Genomic DNA, 25,098 nt, shown 5'->3' with positions numbered 1-25,098 from the left:
CTCTGACCATCAAGACTAGTAATCAAGAGTTTCAATTACCCTTCATCCCCTTTTCTTTTGCTCTGCTACATCCTTTGGTTACCAGAGTACAGCTAACCTGTACTGAGTCAGACTATGAATCTTTACTAAAATGCTCCAAGTATTTGAAAGATCAGGGGCCAATAGATCGACAATAAAGCTGTCGTGAGACGTACTGTATAATAGGGCTGGGCGATATGGAGAAAATCAAATATCACAATATTTACACTTATACAACACTTATGCCATATTACGATATCCAAAATCTAAGACGATATCTAGTCTCATATTACGATATCGATATAATATCAATATATTGCCCAGCTCTACTGTATAAGTGTGTTTGTGCGTGTACATGCTTTTGTGTGTCTACTTGCACGGATATGCTTGTGTATGTGTCCATGACAGAAAAAAGAGCGAGCTGTTCTTCGTTCCAGCCCAATAAGGCTCTGTGTAGCTCCCACAGTGGTTGTCCAGAGGTTCCTCAGTGGCTTCAAGGGGGTTGTTTTGTGGTTGTAAATTGGGCTGGTCCTGGGAGAGCTGGTGTTATTCTAGGAAAGGCTTGTTTTCCTCCACTTTCCCACTCAGTCTTTCGCTCCTTCCTCCCTCATATTGATATCTCAGATCTCCCAAGAGTAGAGAAGGTGTGGTGTTTATTGCTCCTCAAAAGTGAAAGACAGCACTGGCTTTCCTCTTATCTACTAGCATATGGGTTTCATGTGTGTGGGTGTTTTTTGTGTGTGTGTTCCATCAGCCCTGCAGATCATATTAGTTTCAACACAACAGCTTTGGCTCAGCACAAACTGGTGGAACTAGTTCCGCAAGTAATTGTTTGTCTTTAGGGGAAGTTTCCACTGGTGCTGTTGTATGTGTGTAGCTTGCTGCTAAACGCATTGTAAGCATACACGTATCTGCATACGTAGCCCTGGCTGCAGACATTTGAAGTTGTGTATCCGCAGGTAATCCACTCTTACTTAAAACAGGTGCCATCTTGCTGACATACACTAATGCGCACTTACTCATACAAGTAATTACATTTTCACAGAGACCTGGATTACACACACACACACACACACACACAAACAAACACAAACGCGGACGGAATTTTTAAAGCTGCCTTGCTCTTTCTAGTTCTCACCCACCCACCGACACAACTAAGAAAAGCATATTTATTTTGACTCTTTGCTGTAACACAGGAATGTGTCGGCACAGCAAATGGCAGGCTAAAGAAACGCATAAACCATCCAGATGATTTATGACTTCTGTGCAAAAGAGAACTGGCTTTCTACTGCTTTTTTTTCCCCACAACACATCCTCTTTTTATTTTATTTTTTTTCGGCCAGTGCGTCCACACACGCACAGTCATGGAGAGCTTCCAGACTCTTAGCCTACCTGCCTGGGTTCACTAATGCTGTCCTCTGTTGTACCAAACACTTCCACACTGTCCTCATTTATCATCAGGAGACTAACACAATTTTCCTCTGCTCCCTTTCCATGTTTCCTAGATTGGGAAAGAAGGATACAGTAGACATTAATATCTCTCTCTCTCTCTCTCTCTCTCTCTCTCTCTCTCTCTCTCTCTCTCTCTCTCTCTCTCTCTCTCTCTCTCTCTCTCTCTCTCTCTCTCTCTCTCCTAGGAGTGTCAGGTCAGCGGGTGAAGGTGGAGCCAGAGGTGTTGTCGTATCCCGGCCAGACAGTTAACCTGCGCTGTGCCTTCACTGACGCCACTGGGATACAGCTCACAATGGTCAGACATACTCTCATGATACAAGTTTATTTTCTGTTTTCTTCAGTTAGGATTTGATTACTTCTTTATACAACCACAGTCATATAAGCTCTAAACTGGGTTTGTGTTATGAAATTCTAATAAAAATGTCTGCTTCATCCCCAAATTGCAGCTCATTGTGCTGACTTGACTCAGTACAATTTGTTGAAATTGCTTTCACAATTGAAGCAAACACATGGGCACTTAAGTGAATAAACAATATAGTATTTGACTAAACATGCCCATTTTCCTGTAAAATAAAGTATTTGTCAATTATCTATCAACCTGATTCTGCAGGTGTGTGAAACTTAGTTCAACAGATGGGAAAAGAGAAATTCATTACAATCAAAATAAACATAAAATGATAATACAGGTCCATTTGCCTTGTTTACCTAGCCCATTAAACATTACTATAGCAAATCATAGCCCACAGAAATAATCCTAAAGCTAGTAATAGGTTTTTATCACATTTAGGCTTAATGTTTTAATACTCCAAACAAACAAATACTAAGCTTCATTTTGCTTCAGGGGATTGAATATGGTAATGTCAACACTTCTTAGTTGCATCTCAATGAAGTGGGAAGTACACAACATTAGAGAGAGGGAGAGAGAGAGAATATATATTCCGGCTCCATGTATTTGATTATGATGCTGTAAACGCTGCCCTGTGGAGTTTACTGCAAAATGTGGATGTCTTAAAATGCTCTCCAGTGTCAATCACTGTATGCATCCTAACCACTGACCCAGTGCCTCCTCCACAGGTCACGTGGATCTATGAGCCAAAGGACGGAGACAGGATCAACATCGCTGTGTTTCACCCCAACTTTGATCCCAACTACCCCGACTCACCGGTGAAGGGCCGAGTCAGCTTCACTCCCAGTCCTCCAAACCTGGCCAGTCCCTCCATCGAGATAAGCAATGTAAGGATGACCGATGAGGGGAAGTACATCTGCGAGTATGCTACCTACCCCAGAGGCAACGAGCAAGGCATCACGTACCTCGTCATGCTGGGTAGGTCACTAACATAACCTACGTAATGTGTGTATATACAGATAGGTGATACATTATTGGACAAACTGAGATCTGCTGTTTCCATTCTGGTCCTTGATTTAAAGATAGCAAAGATGTCTAGGTAACTAGGCAACAACACTGTTACCATCAATAAAATCACTCCATGTCAAACATCCAAAACATGAAATATCGAAAATTACAAACCTTCACCGGGTTTCGGTACCCAACCCTACCAACATGTGCTTCTGGGTTCAAACCCATCACAGGTTTCTGCCTCTGGAGGACTTGAAACATTGTTAAATGCTTTCTTTAAAATTTCTATTTTATCACATTTGGAAAAGTACCACTTTTCAAGCCCTCTTTGTCAGGTACAAAGGAATCAAACTCAACACGACTGACTAACCTGTTCTGAAAGATCTGTAGTTGAGACTTTCAAACCATGAATGGATTTAGAATTAGAATTGGCCAACTGTCTTAAACTACCTTTCTCAATTAATTGGCTTTTCTTGCCAAAAACCTGGTTATGTGTTCCATGGTGCTTATCACTCCAGAAGAGTTTCTAGAGACTTGTTGAATCAAGGTGCATTGAAGCGGTTACGCGTTGGTTTTTCCTTAAATCTGTCACCCATCTGTCTAACGAGTGTGTGCATATTTACCATGCTTATTTATAAATGCAAAGTACTCTCCGTCTGCTTCTCTCTATCGCTCTCCCTCCCCCAAAGGTAGCATACAGGTTAAAAGCATGTCCAGCTCGGCTTAATTGCTATTATAAGTGGTATTGTCAGATCAATTGTGTTCTTGTTAATGCAATTGAGCCATTGGTCTAACCTTGGCCCGGCACCAGTGCCTCTGCTCTGCTCTCTTCTCTCTCCAACGCATCATGCCTCCCTACTTCCCCTAAGGCACTATATTGATCTGGCTGCTTGTCATGCCTGCTGTCAGATCCTGTCCTGCCTGCTCTCCTCTGATCCCACACTGGTATCATAGAGGGAAATTGAGGAGGTATAAGGAGGGAGGTAGAGTGGGTGGGAGATGACAGAGACCATGTAGTGATTTAGAATTTGTGAATGGAAATGCACTGGACCAGTCAGAGAAATGTATCAATGGTGGTTGATAGAGAAAGAATAGATTAAAGAAATTGAGGGAGAGGATAAGATATAGGGTTTGCGTGTTTGCATTGGTGCTCGAAAGTGTTTATCAATGTAGGCTCTGGAGAGACAATAGACTGAGGAGAGAGAGGGCGAGTGGGTTGACAGAGCATGTTTGGAGATTGAGGTTTTGGATTTGCTTTTGCCAGGCTGGTGACTCAAATTATTTATCAATAATGGTGCACATTATCTTTTCGCTCAGCTGTCTTATTTCCATTTTATCTAGTTCTACATCCTTTAATCTTCTCTCTGCCACTCTGTGTCTTTTCCTCTCTCCACCCTCCACCCTTGCATCAATCTATCCGTCCATCCATCAGCTAAGCCTAGGAACTCGGCCTCCGTCGTAACAGTGGAAGCAGGCACTAAGCCGGTCGTTGTGGCACGCTGCGAGTCTGTGGATGGCCGCCCCGCTGCCCAGATTTCCTGGGTGACCACAGCCAATGGCAATGCGACAACAGTGTCTACGACGGGTGCCAACAACACCGTGACCATGATCAGCGAGTACCACATGGTTCCCACAGCAGCAGACAACGGGAAAGACCTTAGCTGCGTGGTGGCACACAGGACCCAGGTCAAACCAGAGAGCTTCCCGTTGAAGCTAGCAGTACAATGTAAGAGAGACACACACACACACACACACACACACACACACACACACACATATAACCCAGCACTTATTATTCCATGAATGCCTTTGCTGTTCGCACTCTAACATGAAGCCTTAGAGTGATTAATTGAGCTCATCTCTATTTATTTTCTCCTCCCTTCTGTCATTCATCTGTCCTTCCCTCAGACGCCCCTGAGGTAACAGTAGTGGGTTATGACAATAATTGGTACGTGGGTCGTACACATGTGGTGCTCACCTGCCTGGCTAGCGGAAACCCCGCTCCACTGACCACCCAGTGGAAGACGTGAGTATCCGTACATCCATCATCTCTTTTGTCTTGTTTTCTCTTGGTCCATGACTCTTTTCCCCAGCGTTTCTTGCTTTCTCTTTCTCCTATCTCTTTTTCTCTCGTTCCCCCTTCCTTGCCCTTCATTCCCAGGTCCACAGAGCTGTAATCAGCGTTTTTTTATTGCCACTACAGCCCTGTGCTCTGATTATGGAGATAGCCGTATAATTTCTCATAATGGACTCTGTGACTTGAGATTTAACCCTCGCATAATGAGAACCACAATATAATTCTTTCTCTCCCCTTTTTCTGTATTATCTATAGCTATTAACTTAACTGTGACAAAATTTGAAGGAAAGTCTGATACAAAATATGGGAGAGATGAGATTTTGGGCCCGGATCCAGCAGTTTTGATTTTCCTTCTGTCCCCATCGTATTTTCCTCCACCGTGTGATAATGGATTGCCTTTTGAGGAAGGGGAAAACTGATTAGTTTTGCACTGCCGATCAAGATTAGTGGAATTTGTGATAATTTGATGACATTGCACAATACAGCATATTTCTGTAAATGTACATCTGTCTCAATGCTCTCATTTTGCCCAAAGTCAAACAAACCACAATCCTATTCTCATCTCCCCCCCTCCTTTTTTTTTTTGGTCTTCTCCCTTTTCTACTTTCTCATACCGATATATGCTCATGTCCCTGCAGGATGTCAGGAGAGATGCCAGACACGGTGCAGATCACAGATAACGTGCTGAAGGTGCTGAAGGTGGATGACACTGTCAACACCACTTTTGTCTGTGAGGTCAAAAACCGCATTGGGACCGGCAAGGACCAGGTCACAGTTTTTGTCAGAGGTGAGCTGAAGGACACAAACAAGCACACACCCCAACACGTGTAAACAAAAAAGTCTAAATGCATAGCATGTGCATAAGCGGTCTTCAAGATGTAGGTCAGATATCAACATTAACAAATATACTTAAACCTGCTTGGAGTACAAGTACAACATTGCAATTGTCAAAGAAAACGAGCAATGCGTGTTCTTTTTGTGCACCTCTCTATGATTTGATAAAATAGCATTAGTATTATTCCTGTCATCACAAATCCACCCATTTGCTGCTCTAAGTAGGTTAAAACCAAGACGAAGTGTAATTTACACACAGTTGCAAATGTCCTAACACACTGATAAATTGGACACCGTAAAGGCAGTGAACATTTTAGAAGTGAGATGAAAAACACATTTGTCTTGGGTCCCGTTCATCATCTAAACCTTTCTCTGGCTTGTATAAGAAAACATTTATATCGTTTGGACTGATGAACTGGAACCAAGTGCACTTTCATTACACATGCTACACATTTCCTGGTGTGCTGTTCTCTCATGTTTTCCCCAGGGATACACACCTTTGTTCTGCCTCACATGTCACATGAACACACACACACACACACACACACACACACACACACACACACACACACACACACACACACACACACATTATCTGTGCTGAAGACTGTCTTGGGTGTGTAGTGTAGGGCTAGAGGGTCCAGCTGCTCTGTCCATGGTGTGTGTATGTGCATGCATTTGCGTGCTTTCGGGTTCTCCCTTTCAACTTTTCATCTCTCTTTCTCTTTGTCCTATTAAGAATGCATGTCACTTTTCCATGTCTCTTTGCATGCACTCGATAACACTGAATTATCAAAGTTTCTGTGCCTCAGCGGTACCCAAGGTCTATCTATCGGCTTTGCACATCAAATGACATTTACAAAGTGTTTTTTCACAAGATTTTTCAAGGTAGTTCACATTGTAAGTGGTGCATGATGATATTTTCGCTTTTCCTCTTTCTAAAATGAGAGCGAGCAGTTCGCCCGAAAAAGTCATGATCACAAAAGCAAGGGAGTAGCTGCTTAGCAGTACCCTTTGCCATCACTTATGACAGGAGAGACTAAAGCAAAGCAAATGAGCAGTGTTCATTAGAGTCAGGGACTTGAAGATAAGGCTGCAATCACTAAAAGTGATGAATAGTGACACTGTTGACTTTGAAATGAAGAGGTATTTCAGTGTTTCCTTGGGTTTGGCTGAGACGAGACTTGCTGTGTGTGTGTGTGTGTGTGTGTGTGTGTGTGTGTGTGTGTTATCATCATGTGTGTATTCATGTGTATGCATCTGTCTGTGTGCTGTGTAGCTTGTTGTACCACCTCAGGTCTTTAAGTTAAACCATCCAGAACAATGCCAGCTACGATGAAAAACCGTCCATACCTCTGTTCCTCAATAGTTTTAGCTGCACCGCTTAACAGGGTTCACTCCTGCATTTCACCTCATACAAAATACATCCCCCTCCACTCTTTTGCCTGCACTTAACCGGACGTTATTTTCTGCTGTCATGGGGGTAAACCTTGCCTGTGATGGGGGAAAAAGTGCATTTCTCTGGTGGCTTTAGTTTAAAAGCAACCCAGCTACTTCATGTCCTCGTTTTCTTTCCTTTTTTTCTTGTCCTCTTACTTCATTTTTTTTTTTTTTGTGTCTTTCTCTCTCACTCCCCATCTTTCTTCAAGTCCCTTGGCTCCTTATGGTGCCACAGCATGCGTCATCACTCCTCTGGGGGCCATTCTGTACTGCTGCACAGTAGTGTAACTTCTAAAAGCTTCTGTAGCACAAAGGATGTCACCATCTCCTGCTGTGTATTACAAGCAACAAGCAAGGCAGATACAAAGATCCAGGGAGCAGAGGGAGGAAGATGGAGGCTGCTGCTTTTAGACTAAAAAGCCAGAGAACGTGCACCAGGATAGATCAGTGCCAGCATGCAATCCTCACACTAAGAGAGCGAGGCATGAGAGAGAGGGAGAGAGAGTGGATGCTGACGGCATTTGAAACTCCCATGGGAATCTTGTGCCACTGCATCCTATCTCCACCGCTATTGGCCTCCGCTATCTCTGAGCATGGCGTGTGTGTCTGTCTGTCTCCAAGCCTCTCAGAGCGGATCAGTCACCCTTTGCTGCTTCAGCTCCTGGCTGCTTCTCTTCTCATTCCACAATCCGCTCCTTTCTCGCTGTGTCTTTTATCCTACATATCCACTCCACTCCAATTCTTTATCCCTCTTTCTCCTTTTTTTGTCTCTTCCTCTCTCTTGTCTTTTTTTTCTTTATGGTTTCTCTGGTCTCTTCCAGTGTTGAACTTCCAACAGTTTCCTTGTCGTATCATCTCCCTCCTCCATCTCCTCTTGCTCTCTCGTGGCCGACCACCTCCTCTCTTCTTCCCACTCCTGTCTTACTCACTGGCAGAGAAGGAGGAGGATAAGATGTGAGCTACATTCGCTGGCAGTTAAGTGGTGACTGAGGTAACCAGCAAGTGTCAGAGTGAAGAAGGGTTTGTAGTGTGTGTAGTGTTTAGAAAGAAATAGGTGGAGTTTGTATTGGTTGGAGTGAAATGAAAGGGTAGATGACGGTCAAAACAGAGCGAGAGAAAGATGCGGAATGACTCCAGATGGGAGTGCTATGCAGACCTGTGGAGGCTAATGTGAATGTGTGTAGACAAACAGGGCTAAGAGGGGCCGACAGGCGTGAAATGGCCAGCACCTGCTACATAGACGGTCCCTGGCTCCTCTCTACCCCACAGTTGCATGACACACACACACACACATACACACATACATACATATATACACACACATATATATATATATATATATATATATATATACTATCTATCTATCTATCTATCTATCTCGACACACTTGTGTGGGTGTTTGCTCGTGTCCTCTGCCCTCAGTCTTGTCCTGTACTCCTGGAGGCAGAGAGAGGGATGGATGTCCTCGCTTCTCCTTGCCTCTCCTCCTCTCATCTTCGATCTTGCTGCTTACTCACACACGTCCAACCCTGCTCTCCCCTCCTCTTTCTTTCGATTTATCTCTCCCTCACTATCTCACTGCAGTTTGCTTTTTTCATTGCATCTCTCATCCTCTCAGTTAGCATATGCTCTCTCCTCGCCCTCCTTATCTCTCTCAGGTTGTCTTTCAGCCTGCACAAGTCGGGTGCTGATCTCCCTGCTCAAAGAAAAGACCCCTGCCCCCAGCATTCTCTCCCTCTCTCCTGTTCAGGCCCGTGCTATCTCCCTCTCTCTTTAAGCTTAACTCTTAAATACCAGTAGCTCTTCCTTAATCACATCTTAGTAGTCTCCATCCCTCCATCCATCCCTCCAGTCCAGTCTCCTCTTGCAGGGGTTCTTGTGTGGCTAACCCAGATTCCCTCCATCTTCCGTCTTGTTATTTTCAGCTGAACCTCAAAAAGTTAAATGTCCCCAATTCAGTTTAAGAGCAAGGACTTGGACATTTTCCTCCACTGGGTTTGTGTGCGTGCGTCTGCCTGTATCTGTCAGTGTGTGTCTCTGGCCATGCAAAAACAGCTAGAGAACAGGTCTCATGGAGCAAAGTCTCCCTTCAGCCTGCTACTGGCCCCCTGCCCACCCCTCATTAACACACACACACACACACACACACACACACACACACACACACACACACACACACACACACACACACACACACACACACACAGCTCTGTTCAATAAGTTGCACATGCTGACAGAACACTACTAAGCTATGCTCAAGGTGCAGCCCTTCCCAGCGTCAGTCCACTGATGAGAAGACCATGATGGTGTGTGTATGCGACTATGCGTGTTTTTGGGAGGCTGCAGTAGACATTACTTCTGCTCCATCTCTCGCATTACTTGCGGTCACTTGGAGCTTACAGTCGTGCTGGACGGGACTTCATAGGAAGCATGCTGTTTTTTGGCTTCCACAGTATGGTGTGTGAGGGGAGGGGTGGCAGTACTATAGTTCTGCATGTTTGTTTTTTTTGTCGCCTTGTTATCCACACAGCATGCATATTGCAGTTTTTTTTTGCTCATCCAACAACATGTGTTTAAAAGATGTCCTCTCCTCACCCACTGAAATAAATTCCATTGGTACTTAGTTAGGCTGTGTCTGGATCTGTCGTGGGCCTGTACTGGGAGCCTGGGGTGGCTTCTTTTACATCTATCTCTTGAATCTTTTACGTGTTGTCTTCAGAAGAGAAGAATAAAACATGAATTATCACATAGTTCACCACATAGGGATTTGCCAGCATAGACTTTGAGAGATACACTTAAGAACTGACTTGAGCGATGCATTAAAAATAATTGGATGAGAGGAATTTAGGGAGAATTTGCATTTAAATGTTAGTGTAATTCCTTTTGATGTGACAGCAATGTGTGGCAGCATCCAACCCCAAGTTTGCACAGAGATAGTTGCCACGCTGCATGTGCTGGAGCTCCACGGAGCCCGAGGTGATAATGCATTTCTTGTGTTCCTGTTACAAGTGGACACTGAGGGCTAGCTCTCACTCTCATGTGTGTGAACAGGAATGTTTAGCACTGCTCGGGGAAGACTAGGAGGGGAGAGAGAGACAGTGTGCCTGAGGAGGCTGGTGGCAGAAATTGAAAGAAAGGAAGAGAAAATATACCCACATGAAATGAATTTTTTCCCTAGGCATATGTTGAAAGTGAAGCTCAGAGCAGAAAAGTAACTTGGTAAACATAAATTGGAGAGATGGCAGGGAAAATGGATTTAGAGGAGATGGAAAGAGTGTATGCAGGAGACAACTAGTGAAATGGAGGCAGAGATTGAGAAAGCAGCAGTGGAAGAGAGGCAGAAATAAAGAGGAGAGAAGAGTGGAGCACAGGTGTAGACAGCAGTAGACTACCCGTTTTTCTCTCGACAAGAATCAGTGTTACAAGAGTAATTCTGACAAGAGGGGTCGGCTTCTGATGGATTTCAAATGGGAATGACAATAACAATCGGCTGATTCACTACTTTAAAATTTAGGCAGGGATTTCAACAGCAGCGTCTACTGTTTAATCTTCTGTAGCAGCTGGTGAAAAGTGCATGGAGTGGAAAGGAAAGCCAGAGTAACAGACTCAGCTTAGTCGAGCGTTCTTGATCACGTTCAACCAGGGACGAAAATTGAAAATATTTAAACAGTTATTTTGTTTTATTGTGCAGCCCATGTGCTCAAACCTGAAGGAAGCAGGAACACTTTAGAATGACCGATGATAAATATTGCATAAGATTATATTTCTGCAAAAAATTGAAAGAATCACATTAATGCATTTTGATTATTGCTTCTGGGGCATCCAAAATTATCCAAACCGAATGAACAACTACATTAAATAAAAATAAAAGAATACATGTATTCATAAAAAATATATAATACACTCCCAAACTTAAGTGATTTGAACCCTGTAAAGGTGGAAATAACAAAAAAACATCCAGGCGTCAATATTACCTTCTACTAAAAGTACTTTACTCTTACTTTACGCTTTATAGCTCTGAAGCGAGGCACCTTGTTGCAAAAACTAGTCTAAGCTGTTTATCCTATCCATCATACTGAAGTACCCCTCCTTCCTACAAGTTATTACCTGTACATATGTACTTTTAAAATAAACAAAAAATGTTGTACAAAGAATGCAAACAGCATGGATGGAGCTGACCCTTAACTCTGGCAGTGTTAGTGCCATACTCCCTGGCCACTGAGTTATAGATGATGACCACATGGAGGAAACAGTCCCAGGGTCTGCAGGGAGTTGTCATACTCCCAGAAAGCACTTAGAGCCCTGAACCCGTGGCCCTGAAAAGCCTGTGCACAGCAGTAACACTGTCATGGTTCTCCTTGAGGCTCGCCAGTAGTGTCTTACCTAGGCCTGGTATCAAACCTCAATACTTTTTGACTGCTGACTGAAATGTGTTCATGGCACCAAGTACTGAAAGCTGGCAGTGAATGATTCTTAGTTTTTTATTTTGGTTTTCTTAATTTTGATCAGATATGTCCTGATTTGCATCATAATTTTGCTGATTTTACACTGTATTTTATGTAGGCTGTATTGCTGCAAACTTAACCAATGCATTTTAATAGGCTGATTTTGCTAAATGGCTGAAAAGGCTCTTCTAGTTTATATTCCTCAAAGTAAGGAATCAAGAACAGTATTGTTTTAGTGCTGGTGGTTTTGGTACTGAAACGTAGGTACACAGCCTGTCAACTGGTGGTTTCCTGCTCTGCAAAAGCAGTTGCATCTTTTTCTTGTTCAAATACCTGCTTTCAAATACTGTACTAAAATAAATTACTGCAAAAGGGATGTTGAGGGAGCGGGAATTGTTAGTTCAGAGGAGGAGTACTATATGGCTGACAAGTCATGTGAGACGTCTTCACAACCCTGATTTAGACACCACTACCTCTCCCTGGGGTTTTGATACACAAACAGAAATACTGTGAATTGAATATTGCAGCCCAAGTTTTACTTATAGCCTCCTTAGCCAGTCAGCACACTAAGAAGGCCTTTGTTTAATTCAAAATTAACCTAAAATGGCTTTGTCTCAAGTGTATGTGTTGGCAACATGGCAGTCACGACTAAACCAATAGTGCTGGAATCAAAATGGATACACGTCTAGGACCGACATGCACTCGAGCAGTGCCTTTTTGCGGAGAGGGGTGCCAAACTGTCCCCCTGCTCTATGCTTATGGCTTCCAGGAAGAGTTGTCATTCTGCTGTATCACTTTGTCACTCACTCATTCCGCCACCACCACCTCCTCCTCCTCCTCCTCTTCTTCATTTAATTTCCAACCTCCACTCCTCCATCCATCATTATCCTGCATGGCCTCCACCTGTTCTGCCCCTGCACATGCACATGCCATTCCCCGCTCCTTCATGAAAGTGTGTGTATGTGTCTTGCACGTCCTCCCCTCCTCCCCCTCCACCCTGCGTTGTGATTTGTTGTGAGCCTTGGATAGGACCCTGGCCGTTGAAGGGCAACATGGGGAAACGTGGCTGCGGCGTTGTTGTGACGTGGCTGTGGGAATGGGGACAGGAGCAGCTCTGAGGGAGAGGAGGAAATGTCAGTGTAGGAAGAGTCTCAGCACACACACACACACACACACACACACACACACACACACACACACACACACACTTTTGACTGTAGGCCTACTGTCATCTCAGCACTTAAACACTTCACTGAATACAGTTTGGACCAGCACCACTGACATCATCCTACTCCTACCTTTCTTGGTTTTCCCTGACATTACCCTTTCTTCCTTCTCCTTTTTATGCTGTCAATATTTTCCCTCTTACACTCTGTTTCACATGGTTCTCTTTTTTTTCCCTTTCTCAACCATATTCCTTTCTTCCTTTTTCTCCCTCCCTGCCTCTCCTCCCCCCTACAGAGCCCTCAGTGAACCCATCCAATGCTGGCATGGTGGCGGGAGCTGTGATTGGCTCCCTGCTGGCCCTCCTTTTGGTTGCCGCTCTCATCGCCGTGCTTGTCACCCGTAGCCGCAGACAACGGCAGGGTTACCGCGGCAATGGCGGCAGTGACATGAAGACGCGCATATTTGGCGGTGGCAAGAAGGCCAGCAAGAACGGCACGGGTGTAGGCGCAGGCAGCGGAGGCAGTAACAACAACGGCCCCATCTACGTTTACAACGACAGCTCATCCCACCAGGGCCTTGGAGAGAAAAACAACCACCACCACCAGCCGATCACCATGGGGGGCCGGCCTGAAGTTGTTGCCACTACACCCACCGCCCAAGACATCCTGCTAAGCAACGAGTTAGACGACGCGGAGAGGAGGAAGTTTGATGAGCTGGAGAAGGAGGAGAGGTATGACCACTTCAGTGGAGGAGCCCCCATCCTTCAGCTTCGCCCACCGCATGACCAGGACGATATGATTGGCGATTACCTGGATGATGACATGGAGTCCCAGCGGGATGGCTCCGTCATCTCACGGACTGCTGTTTATGTATAGAGAAGTGGAAGGGGAAAGGAGGAGGAGGAGAAAAAAGAGGCATGGAGGATTCCTCCCGAGGATTTTGTGGCTACAGGGTCTCGTCCCTGTCTGATAGAGAAGAGAAAATGATACCACTTTTATTTTTGAAAATTGATTCTAAACATAGCCTATTATTAATCACAGCAGCCCCAGAATGGACTGAATGAACAGGATGGTGCAGAGGGATATTCTGAAAGAAGTGTTGGTGTTATCTGGTCCATAAGAACTGAAAATCAAACAGAGAAAAAGAAACAACCTGTCTCCCACTGCTTCTACTCATGCTATCGCTATCACTGGGACCTTGACGAGGACTCTTGACAGACACACTTAAAGAGAGAAACTATGTAGTGTGTGTGGGAGAAGGATGATGGTATCATGATACAAGCTTGGCTATAGAAGAGGCAACTCACTTGCATATTCACTCTTTTCTTCACCAAAACAGAAGCAAGTGGAAGTAGTTGTCAAGCAGTTACGTGTTGCCTGCTTTTTCCAGTCCTCCTGTGGGAAACCTTTTGTTTTGGTAATGTGTTGTGCTGTGACAGCAAGTAGGTAGTTAGTAGCTAGTGATGGGTTGGGAAGAAGCTTTTGAAGGTATAGACAGTAGCCATCAGGTGATTTAGAGAAGAGAACAAAGTATTTGCTCATGTCTACTGGCAAGCTTTCATGTCCGCTCTCTCTGCCTTTCTCTCAAACTTGAACGCTTGAATTTACAAAATGTAAAAAGAACATTAGGTCCTTGTGCTGCACTAATACAAGAGCAGCTGAATTTAACAAAGTAAGTTTGCAGAGAGTTTGAGCTAACAAGGTATTCACATGCAAACTTTTGTACTGTGCCTGGAGGTAAGAGACGGTAAACAAGAGATGAGGGAATGAGGTGTAGTCGATCTGACAGGGTCAAGGGATGGAGAGAGGGATGCAGGAGGACAAGAGAGGAGCATGTCTCTTCTTTTCTTCTTCCTCCTCATCCCCGTTTCTTCAGAGCGCTCCTGACAGGAGGAGCTTCATTGGTAATGAGCCGTAAAGTCACTCGCTTAGCCGGGACCAACAGATTGCCACCACTCATCGTTTATGACGTGGGAATTCCTCCCCCTCCCACCTCTATCTCTCTATCATGCCTCTGTTCCCCCCCTCTCTCTCTCTTCATCCCTCTCCCCATCCCTCTCTCCCAGTGTTTATGGGGAGTTTATGATTTATCTGGTAATGTCGAGGTCAGGGCCACAGAGAGCAGAGGAGTATTTTACTGCTCCTGATGTGTCAAACGCCCCACTTACTCTATTCCAGCCCGGCCTGGCCTGACATGCCAGGACTGACTAATCCACCTGGAGTGGCCATGTTCACTCCACTGCATGGATGCTACTTCCTTCTCCCGCACTTTAGTAAGTGGCCAGATGTAACAGAACCCCACCCCAAAGTATGACCGTGTTATGTTAGATAGATTTTCAATGAGATCATGTAATACTTCTTTCCATTAGTGGATGTTGTTTAATGTAGTGAATTGATCGGGAGACATACAAGTTTGCGTCCACAGCCAAGCTATGGGAGTCATATTGACTAACAGGCAACAGGCAGTGAAATGGCCCTTTATGATGCAGCTTCAGGGCTGATTGTCTCCTGACTGTTAATTTATCCTTTAAACGAGCCACCAGAGGCCCGCTCAGGCAAATATTACTCTGTGGCTACTGCACGTTGCTGTTTTTGAGCCTCAGCGTGTACATTTGCATGCATCACTGTATCTATGTAGCCACTGGATGACTGTGATGGACAATCTTGGAGAGAAGCCCTACTGTAGCTCCTCTAATCCTGGACTTCTAATCAACTCCCCCTTTGACCCACTGGGAATCTGGTGAGTGCTCTCGATGACTGTACTGCCCTCTTGTAAGGCCCAGCAAAGATCTGGGTTGCAGTTCGCTGCAGGTCATGCGGTCAAATGCAGGGTGACCCATTGACAAGAGCAAGGATGACTGCGCTTGTCGGCATTTCCTATCATAGTTATTTTTAACCTTAAGCTATAGAGGTGAGAAACACTCACATACTGTACAAGTATCTGTATAGGGTGAGCCAGTCGTAGTTTGCCATTGTGATGGCTGTTAACCTTCAGAGAGGCAGAAAGAAAGACACGGGAGGCAGATGACAAACAGACAGCATTCAGTGTTTGAGCACAGTCTAGCATATTGTAAGCCAGTGTGTTCAATAGGATTATCGTCTAATGGCCTTAGCTTATACATAAATGCAACTCCTGTCAACCTGGAGTACAGTAAATTTACTGAACATAGCTGATTTGCCACAACCACTCAAAATAAAAAATGTATTACTTATTTTTACACTTGTGTGTGTCACCACTGCAAAGAGAAATATAAGTGTAATACTTGGTTTTCGGGGTCAAAATAGTGATAAGGGACAAAACTTTTATGTACATTTTGGTGTGAGGTATCTGTGTACTATATATGTAAGCATTTTTTTTTTTCATGTGAAAATGTGGATATCTATGACAATGTAAATATCAGATCGATGGAGCCAGTGTTGTAGAAGTAAGGAAAGCGTTCTGGGTCGGCTAAGCCTAAAGTTCAAATGTCTCACAGGGGAATTCAGAATGTAATTTTTAATCTAATGAATACCTCTGTGGTTTGGGTGTTAAAACACACAGAACTGACTGAGTTTGCCTAAAGCCTAAGAGTTGATTTTTATTGTGGGGGGGAATGATATATATTTTTTTTTAAGTTAGCATTGCCTGCATTTCCACATAATAAGCACACAAAATTGGTTTCTCCTTGACAGATACCCCGCACAACAACAATACCCACAATAATTTATCAGGTAGACCGTGACCACACAGGCAAAGGGGTGTGTGTGTGTGTGTGTGTGTGTGTGTGTGCATGTGCGTGTGCATGCGCGTGTGCGTGTGCATGCACGTGTGCGTGTGCATGCACGTGTGCGTGTGCATGCACGTGTGCATGCGCGTGTGTGTGTGTGTGCGCGCGTGTGGCTTTGGGACAGCTCTCACTGCCATTGGGGCTGTAACCAGAGTAGCCACCCTTTGTCACCATGGAACACTGGCAAACTGAAGATATTATTGTGCATTTCGAAGACACACTCACTCGGACACACATACTGTACATATACGCAGAATGCAGAGAAACATTCGCCCACACACAAACACCCCTCAGTCACTCTCATTATGTTCACTCCCACAGCCCAACTGGGTAGAAGACACCTCATACCTGACAACTCTGCCATCTCCTGACATAAGCCCACACAAATGCGCTCACATAGCTATACACACACACACACACACACACACACACACACACACACACACACACACACACACACAAAACACTATTTTCTCCTCTTCTTGCTCAGTGGCTCTGTCAGGACATATACTGTGTCCTGTTACTGTGGAAAGACCTGCAGCATGATGTGCCCCCTGCTCCACTGCTTTCTATTCCTCAAATTGTCCAACCCAATCCAGAATCAACGACCATGTAGAACTGAGACAACTACACGTTCAGGGACACACACCTTTCACCCAGTGTCAGAAAAACAGGCTTCTTAGGAAACCGTTTGAGAGTTCCACTTTTGTTCTACACATGGATACAGCTTTAATAAAAACGCCATTGCGCTGACCTGCTCCCCTCTCCGTCTGTTTTGATAGCTCAAAACAGTTAGCTCAAATGTTGTTTTCAACTTTTCTCACTTCAGCAACCGCGACACCACCTCCACACACACACACACACACACACACACACACCGTTGCCACCCACCTCAGCAAGTAAGGCTTGTCAGACAAAAATGCTTTTAGAGAAATCCACGATCCTGACCCGGGTCTAGCACAAGGTTAGGTAGTAAAAATACCCAATATTTTTCTTTTTCTTTACTGTTGCTATTCCTTCGGCTCCAAACATCTGATGATTAATGAAAGCCTTAACATCTCCCATATCACTTGCATAAAAGGAAAAAAATAAGAAGAGAAAACCTCCCTGTGTACATAGTATAAATATATAAATATGTAGCAGAGAAAAAGATATTACTAATTTATGGTGTCACGTTTGTGTATTTCTCAGTGACAGCAAGCATGAAGGATTTATTTTCGCCTATTACAGTTTCCCCTCTTTTCTGTTATTTTGCAGTGCTTTATAATTTATCTTTTCTGAGTGCTTTATTTTTGACTGCTGCGCTGTGATTGCTGCCAAAACTGGCAAATGTGCTTCTTCTATACAAATGAACTGTACACACAACAAAACAGTCTTACCCCAAAATGTGCTTTTTGTTATTGACTGCTCTGTGTAAACGTTTTTCTTTTTGTATTTTCTTTAATTTCAAATATATTATGGTCTTTTGAAAAAAAAAAAAGAAGAAAATAACTAGAATTGTTGTCACCATTCTGTCATGTCTTTCAATATTTTTTCGTATTTGGTTGCTATTAAAGATTTCTTGATTTTTGAAATGGTCCAGTGTTGCTGCGTGTGGTGTCTGTTTCTCCTTTTCTTCCCTCTGTCTCTTGAGGTTAGCTTGGATGACTGAGGAGCCAGATTGAATACAAGTGCCAGCCATTGATTCTCACTGATTCAATTTATAGATTAATTGATCGGGATATGAAGTGGCCTCTCTCTCTTGTCACCCATCCTTCACAGTCCAGACACACCACCCCCCTGTTTGTTTTTTTCACTCTCATTTCCTGGGCTGGCTGTTTGTCTCATTTCAGTGTTGATAAATCTCTGTGTGTGATAACAGCACAGGAAAAGGAGAAGCCATTTTGTGGATAACAATTGTCCTGTACTCAAGCTCCACCTCCTCTCAGTCCCTGATTCACATATGTGTCTCTGGTTGGCTGAAGTAAACTTGCTGCCTTAGTAACAGGTATGTAGGAGACTGCTGTAGTTGTTTTAAAGGGCACATTTTTCACCTGAGCATGTGGATTATGAAGAGTGATGATAAAAAGCGCAAATTAACTCTTATTTCAAGATCTGTAATCATTGCATTCAGTGGAGCTCCAATAAAACACACACAGGTTTGTGGCACTATCTTTGTGGGGACCTGTCATTGACATAATGCATTCCCTAGCCCCTTACCCTAACCTTAACCATCACAACTAAATGCCTAACTTTAAACCTCACCCTAACCATTTTGGCCCCACAAAGCTGTTGGGACCCCACAAGTATACTGGACTCCCAGTTTTTGGACCCCACAAATATAGTTAAACAAGCACACACACACACACACACACACACACACAGACAGACAGACGACCTTCGCCTGGAGGGAGGCAGTTTGTGTTTTCAGTTGGGGAATGTGCAGGCCAAGCTGAAACTGGGTGAATGGAGCGCCTCTCAAAGGCTGCATTGTTTAAACTCTGACTAAACCAAACTGGTTTGGTCAAATTTTAACAGAAGGGCACATAGAGGGTTGTCTGAGTGTGTACAGGTTTATGTATGAATGTTCTGGCATTGGAGAGAATGTGTGTGTTCATGCGTGTATGTGCACCTGCCTTATTTGGTTTTACATACAAGTACCCCCTCTATATCGCCACCACAATCCAATCAAGTTGTGCTGTAACATCCCCACGACTGTGACAGTTGGTTTATGGCAGTTATGGTAGCGCATCCCCGATGTTTGCCTGGTGCTTTGATGCCGTCATGTAGCTGTGTGTCATCCTGGCTCCTTGTCACAGTTCATTTTTGTTGCAGGCTTCTTCTGTCAATGCAGAGCTATTTACTGTGAGTCCAGCCCACCATCTGGCCTCTCTAATTGCTTTGGATTTGATGCTGGTGAGATAGAGCACTTGCACACACTCCACACACAGACATACTCTGACTTCTTTGGTTTTCTAGCTGAATGTTAAAGACTCAAGCACAGCAGAAAGACTTTTAAGCTGGACCTAGTAATAAAAGCCTGTTCAACACTTACATTTTGCATTGCGTTTGTCACTGAAAAAGAATGCACCTCATGTGAAAGTGGTGACCCTGCAACGCAGAACCTGGCCTATTTGCTCCGAGCAAATAACCTGGATATGAAGCCAAAGTGACAGCAGCTACGCCAAGCACTACCGCTGTGTTCAACATTAGCTTACAGTGATGAGACATGGTGCGGTGCCCCTGGGCAATCTGGCTGGCTGGTAGTGGCCCTGTTTATATCAAGTTGTTTGTGTGTAGGCGTGTATTAGACTTGAGCATGCAAGTGTGTTATTTGATCATACAGTGTGCTGAAGAAGTATGTTCATGTCCATGTGGTTAGGTGCCTGTGGAGTGCTTTGCTGGGCTGCAGACAGCTCAGATTTCCACAGGATGTTTGTGTGGTAAAGTGTTTATGAGCTTAAGCGTGGTGTGTGTGTGTGTGTGTGTGTGTGTGTGTACTGTTTTAAACATGCATGTTGTACATGGCTGTATATTTAACTCCCAGCTCTGGTAGCTCCAGCCGCAGTGTTGATTAAACATCTGTGTGTGTGTGTGTGTGTGTGTGTGTGTGGATTAGCACACAGACCCACTTTGGGCTCTTTCTGCTGATAACTGCTAACACAATGTTGCTCATTTAACCTCTCACCCTCTGGCTCCAGAGCTAACTAATAAATCCCAGAGTGAGTGATGAATGGCCTGGACTGTTGCATGCATTTTTGAGTGATGGATGTGGTGACCTGGGCCTTCACATGGATTAAAGCAAGTGTCTGCCTCTGACCTCAATTATTAAAGTAGTTTTCCTCATATTTTTCTTGGCTTTAAAGCGACTGGCTTTTTCTTGTTCTTGCCTTTGGCAAATCATCAAATCTCCAGCTGTGTGTGTGTCTTGCAGTTACTGGAATACTTGTATCAAACACTGCATCTTTTATCTGGCTCATCTTTTAACTATCAGTAATGTGTTTCTCATTATTTTGGCTCTGTCCAGTACATTGGTTCTGACTCATAGCTCTTAGTTTTTGTACATACTCCTCCAGTTTTAGGGCAATGATCCTAAGCATAGAGACAATGTAATTAAGGAGATTTATGGCCAAACTGTGGAATGTTCTTTACTGGCCAAGTCAGTCATTTGACCTCAGTCCATGCACGGGATTCATCTGAAGACTAGACTGAAGAAGGCTCTGCAGGCCTGACGGTACATCACAAGGAGAGATAACAAGCGTCTGGTGATGTCTGTGGGTCTAGACAACTTTTTTGAAGTTTGTGTGAACTTCTCCAATTGCTTTCTTTTCCTCTGCACTGTATAACAAGACCAAAACCACAGCTATGCTAGCAGCTCTGTGAGGAGCTAAAAGCAATGCTCACAGTGACAATGCTAACATGCTGATGTTTAGCAGGTAGTCTGATGGCAATGTCATTAGTTTAGTTTACAACCAAATACCAAAATGATCCTGACCCGATGATGGTGCTGGATGAAAAGTATACAGTCAGGTCCATAAATATTGGGACATCGACACAATTCTAATCTTTTTGGCTCTATACACCACCACAATGGAGTTGAAATGAAACGAACAAGATGTGCTTTAACTGCAGACTTTCAGCTTTAATTTGAGGGTATTTACATCCAAATCAGGTGAACGGTGTAGGAATTACAACAGTTTGTATATGTGCCTCCCACTTTTGAAGGGACCAAAAGTAATGGGACAGATTAACAATCATAAATCAAACTTTCATTTTTTAATACTTGGTTGCAAATCCTTTGCATTCAATTACAGCCTAAAGTCTGGAACTCATAGACATCACCAGACGCTGGGTTTCATCTCTGGTGATGCTCTGCCAGGCCTCTACTGCAACTGTCTTCAGTTCCTGCTTGTTCTTGGGGCATTTTCCCTTCAGTTTTGTCTTCAGCAAGTGAAATGCATGCTCAATCGGATTCATGTCAGGTGATTGACTTGGCCATTGCATAACATTCCACTTCTTTCCCTTAAAAGACTCTTTGGTTGCTTTCGCAGTATGCTTCGGGTCATTGTCCATCTGCACTGTGAAGCGCCGTCCAATGAGTTCTGAAGCATTTGGCTGAATATGAGCAGATAATATTGCCCGAAACACTTCAGAATTCATCCTGCTGCTTTAGTCAGCAGTCACATCATCAATAAATACAAGAGAACCAGTTCCATTGGCAGCCATACATGCCCACGCCATGACACTACCACCACCATACTTCACTGATGAGGTGGTATGCTTTGGATCATGAGCAGTTCCTTTCCTTCTCCATACTCTTCTCTTCCCATCACTCTAGTACAAGTTGATCTTTGTCTCATCTGTCCATAGGATGTTGTTCCAGAAATGTGAAGGCTTTTTTAGATGTTGTTTGGCAAACTCTAATCTGGCCTTCCTGTTTTTGAGGCTCACCAATGGTTTACATCTTGTAGTGAATCCTCTGTATTCACTCTGGTGAAGTCTTCTCTTGATTGTTGACTTTGACACACATACACCTACCTCCTGGAGAGTGTTCTTGATCTGGCCAACTGTTGTGAAGGGTGTTTTCTTCACCAGGGAAAGTATTCTTCGGTCATTTGATTTGGCCACACCTAATGTTTTTGCTATCTCTCTGATGGGTTTGTTTAGATTTTTCAGCCTAATGATGGCTTGCTTCACTGATAGTGACAGCTCTTTGGATCTCATATTGAGAGTTGACAGCAACATATTCCAAATGTAAATAGCACACTTGAAATGAACTCTGGACCTTTTATCTGCTCATTGTAAATGGGATAATGAGGGAATAACACACACCTGGCCATGGAACAGCTGAGCAGCCAGTTGTCCCATTACTTTTGGTCCCTTAAAAAGTGGGAGGCACATATACAAACTGTTGTAATTCCTATACCGTTCACCTGATTTGGATGTAAATACCCTCAAATTAAAGCTGAAAGTCTGCAGTTAAAGCACATCTTGTTCGTTTCATTTCAACTCCATTGTGGTGGTGTATAGAGCCAAAAAGATTAGAATTGTGTCGATGTCCCAATATTTATGGACCTGACTGTAGAGGTCACCAAAATTATTACAAGGTGTTAAGGCGCATACCACATGCCAAAAGATTTTGAGACATTTCACTCACATGTGAACCTCATGTGAAAGTAGAAGAAAACTCAGGGGATCATCAAAGTCAGTAGGAATCATGTTCTGGGCATGAATGTCTGATTTCATGGCATGAATCCAGTATTTGTTGAGATAAGTCATGGACCGACCAGCATGGCTAAAAATCGCTACAGTAGACTGCATTGTTCATTTGATGTGGATATGAACTAGGGCTGCACAATATATCGTTTTTTATCGTCATTACAATATCAACTGGCGTGATATACATATTGCGAAAGGCCCAGATATCGCAAAAGAAATTCCGTGATTTTTTTTGTGTTTAGTTGAAAGAAAATATCAGTAGAAAAATACACTTTAAAAAGAAACTGTCATTCTTTTTTAGTGCTGCCTTTTATATCCAATTCAATGTTCAATTTGTTGAATAAAAGAATGTTGGAAATGATTTCCTTTCATTTGTTTTAAATTCAACAAGCAATCTGTTGTATTTTAGCAGAATTCCTGAAAGCAGCAGAAATGCAGAACTGAGTAGACTTTGTTGTTGACTTGTTTATTTATCACAAATAATATCGTTATCACGGTATTCAACAATTTCATTGCATATTTTCCTCATATTGTGCAGCCCTAATATGAACTTCCTCCAGTTAAAGATGTCAGTACTTAAACCTCATGGTCAGTGTACAAAGTCTAAACATGAACATTGTGTCACTGTTCTAATCATCTATAGTTGCACTATACTACACTTCTTTTGTATTCCACACACCCATTTATTGCTTTCACTGTTGATATCACCTACTTTCACTCTATATTGACATTAAATTGAAATTGAAATTTTTTTAAGAAAGTGTATGGAGTTCTTAATTTCACACTGTCTGAGCCAGTTTGTGACAAATTGGGGCTTGTTGACAATTTGGGAGCTGGTATGTAACGGACCGAATTGCTTTCAGACCATGGTTGTTTTTGAAAGATTAGGTATTTTTCAGTGGCACAGGTTATAGTGCCGTAGGTCTTTTTTTTGTGGGAATTATGATGTCTGCTCTAATTTGCTGTCTTTGCTTAGGTTAGTTACTTTTTAAGAGTTTGTTTTGAGTGGATGCGGGGGAGGCAGCAGCGTCAGGCAACAACCACTCATCCACTGTTTGTTCTGGAAACAGGCATTGCCTTATGTTAACAAAATGCAAATGAAAATTCTAGTTGTTCCACATCTTAATATATACTGAGAAAATATACTGAAAAAATGCACTGTCAAAGTATGGACAAGCTTGTTTGATTGACATCAATTTCAACAAAAATATCCCAAGGACTTTCCTGTCAAAGTAATAATGAACACATTATTTTATACGAGAGAGGGTGCTTTAAAAGTTTGTTCAGTTGAATAGAGTATTGTTATCATGTTGAGCAAGGTGAAAGCAAAGTGCAGAGGAAGTTACATTTGTAAATAATCACAGGAAATTGGACATTGTATCACCTCTTCCTCAAGCGGTAAGCGATAACATCTGATCTTCTGGCTTATGGTCATTCAGTTTTGTTTAGGCACACACACACACACACACACACACACACACACACACACACACACACACACACACACACACACACTCTTATATAAATAGTATACCGACCCAGGCATACAGACAGGGGGAAGTGGATGCTCCTGTTTCCCCTCGAGGCCCTGGGCATTTACTCTTCCTGTCCCGTGCTGACAGGGCTGGAGGTAACTGTGTGGTTGCAGTGCATTGTTGGGCGGATGAGGCACGTCTCCCCCGGGGTAGCACATGCTCGGGCCGACTGCTAGGAGGGCAGAGAAGGGCAGGGAGAGAGAGATTGAGCGAGATGGAGGGCAAAGAGGGTTGGATGGTGTGAGCAGAGTGAAGGGGTGGAGGATTGAGATCTAAGGCCTTGTGTACTGGCAAAAGCTACAGAGAGCTAGCCGGCATATACATTTAACAGTGACTAATGCAAGATTGAATAAAAGGGGTCTGGGAGGACGAAGAGAGCAAAAGGACAAAAATCAGAACAGAGAAAGGGAGGAGACGCCTGATTAAAGATGGAGTGGAAGACGGTTGAGTGAAGGGAGGAGGACGATGAGGGCTGAGTTGTTGCAGCTGTGTTGATTTAGCTTCTCACATCAAATCATGTGTGAGTATAAGGGAGACGGGAAAGAAGCTTTAAATGCCGCTGACCTCGACACACCTGCACCAACGCCCACCATCACCAGATGGAAGTTACAGCGTGAGTGCATGCATGTTTGTGAGTTAAATGAGCCCCGAAAGGTCTTCATGCTGTGACTTACCTGGAACAAATCCTGTTCTAGAAAATAGAAAACAAAGAACATTATGTGAATGCATTATGACCACCAGGGAGTGTAGCTTTGAGCTAAGTGTGCACACGTCTCTGTGTGTGTTTGTGTGACTGTGTTGGTATGAAT

General features: G+C 43.6%; 1 protein-coding gene across 4 annotated transcripts in view; it reads left to right on the top strand.

Annotated features, from left to right (window-relative positions):
- LOC144519434 (nectin-2) overlaps positions 1–25,098 on the top strand; it is a 75,668-nt gene that overhangs the window by 27,383 nt on the left and 23,187 nt on the right. For 2 of the 4 annotated variants that reach the window (XM_078252552.1, XM_078252550.1), the window contains exons 2-7: positions 1,656–1,765; positions 2,545–2,794; positions 4,260–4,553; positions 4,736–4,853; positions 5,543–5,691; positions 19,371–19,451. In XM_078252552.1, the coding sequence (XP_078108678.1) occupies positions 1,656–1,765; positions 2,545–2,794; positions 4,260–4,553; positions 4,736–4,853; positions 5,543–5,691; positions 19,371–19,451 (1,002 nt within the window). Of the gene's footprint in view, positions 1–1,655; positions 1,766–2,544; positions 2,795–4,259; positions 4,554–4,735; positions 4,854–5,542; positions 5,692–13,084; positions 18,136–19,370; positions 19,452–25,098 lie in introns of those variants that run through there. The other 2 variants (XM_078252551.1, XM_078252553.1) reach the window with 2 other exon arrangements.

The sequence above is a fragment of the Sander vitreus genome, chromosome 6, assembly GCF_031162955.1.
Source record: "Sander vitreus isolate 19-12246 chromosome 6, sanVit1, whole genome shotgun sequence".
In the NCBI taxonomy this organism is placed as follows: domain Eukaryota; kingdom Metazoa; phylum Chordata; class Actinopteri; order Perciformes; family Percidae; genus Sander; species Sander vitreus.
Note: the sequence above shows the minus strand (reverse complement) of the source record. Positions and strands in the feature narration are given on the sequence as shown.